Genomic DNA, 738 nt, shown 5'->3' with positions numbered 1-738 from the left:
TTGTATTTTTTAGAACATCTGAAACAAAAGTGAGTTCAATTATATATACTCCTGAAGCTTCTGATGATTACGACGATGAAGAAGAAGATCCGGATGATGATCTATGCATATAGTGTTCTTTAAATAAATATTTTTCAATAAAAGCCCATCAACTTTTTGACCAGTTTTAGCTATTTTTCTATTATAGATAAAAAAGTGCAAGATGGAAGTGGCTAGGAACTCGAAATTGCCGTTTAATATTTTTATTTGCTGATCCTGGTGTTAATTTTCACGAATTGTCGAACAAAGAGATATACTTATACGGTATCTATAGTATGCCTTTTCAAAGTGATATTGTGTGCCACTTATGTTTATTTATTTATTTTTAAGAATTTTTTTTTATTAAGTATCAGTCATATCTGGGCAAATTTTCAACACTGATAATACGTAAATTTTTAAATTGTAGCCACAAAAACAAATTATATATCAAATTGTTTTAAATCCATTGAGGAAACAAATTCTTTTGTGATTAATTTTCTTTAAAAGCTTAAAGAGTTATAAGTAAAAAACGGTACCTAATTTTCGAAAATTCAAAGCTAGCGATATTTCTAGACAGCGTGGTTTTTGTCCAATTACAAACCTTTTCAAGACGGCGTCTAAGGAGGTCAGGGGCAATGTGTGTATCAAATTTGGTACAGATTGGCGAAATGGTTTGATATAAGTGGGCGGGCTACACCCAATTGCCAAAAAATTTTACGA

At 30.6% G+C, this 738-nt stretch overlaps 1 protein-coding gene across 1 annotated transcript in view; it reads left to right on the top strand.

The window, feature by feature from the left end:
- The window catches only part of LOC118749263, a 4,473-nt gene extending 4,307 nt beyond the window's left edge, over nucleotides 1–166 (top strand). Inside the window, exon 3 of the mRNA XM_036484063.1 lies at nucleotides 14–166. Coding sequence (XP_036339956.1) covers nucleotides 14–113 — 100 coding nt within the window. The 3' untranslated portion in view covers nucleotides 114–166. The remainder of the gene's footprint in view (nucleotides 1–13) is intronic.
- Nucleotides 167–738: the final 572 nt, after the last annotated feature.

The sequence above is a fragment of the Rhagoletis pomonella genome, unplaced genomic scaffold, assembly GCF_013731165.1.
Source record: "Rhagoletis pomonella isolate Grant_MI unplaced genomic scaffold, Rhpom_1.0 Rhpom_scaffold_00014, whole genome shotgun sequence".
Classification (NCBI taxonomy): Eukaryota; Metazoa; Arthropoda; class Insecta; order Diptera; family Tephritidae; genus Rhagoletis; species Rhagoletis pomonella.
This window is presented reverse-complemented; position numbering and strand designations above follow the sequence as displayed.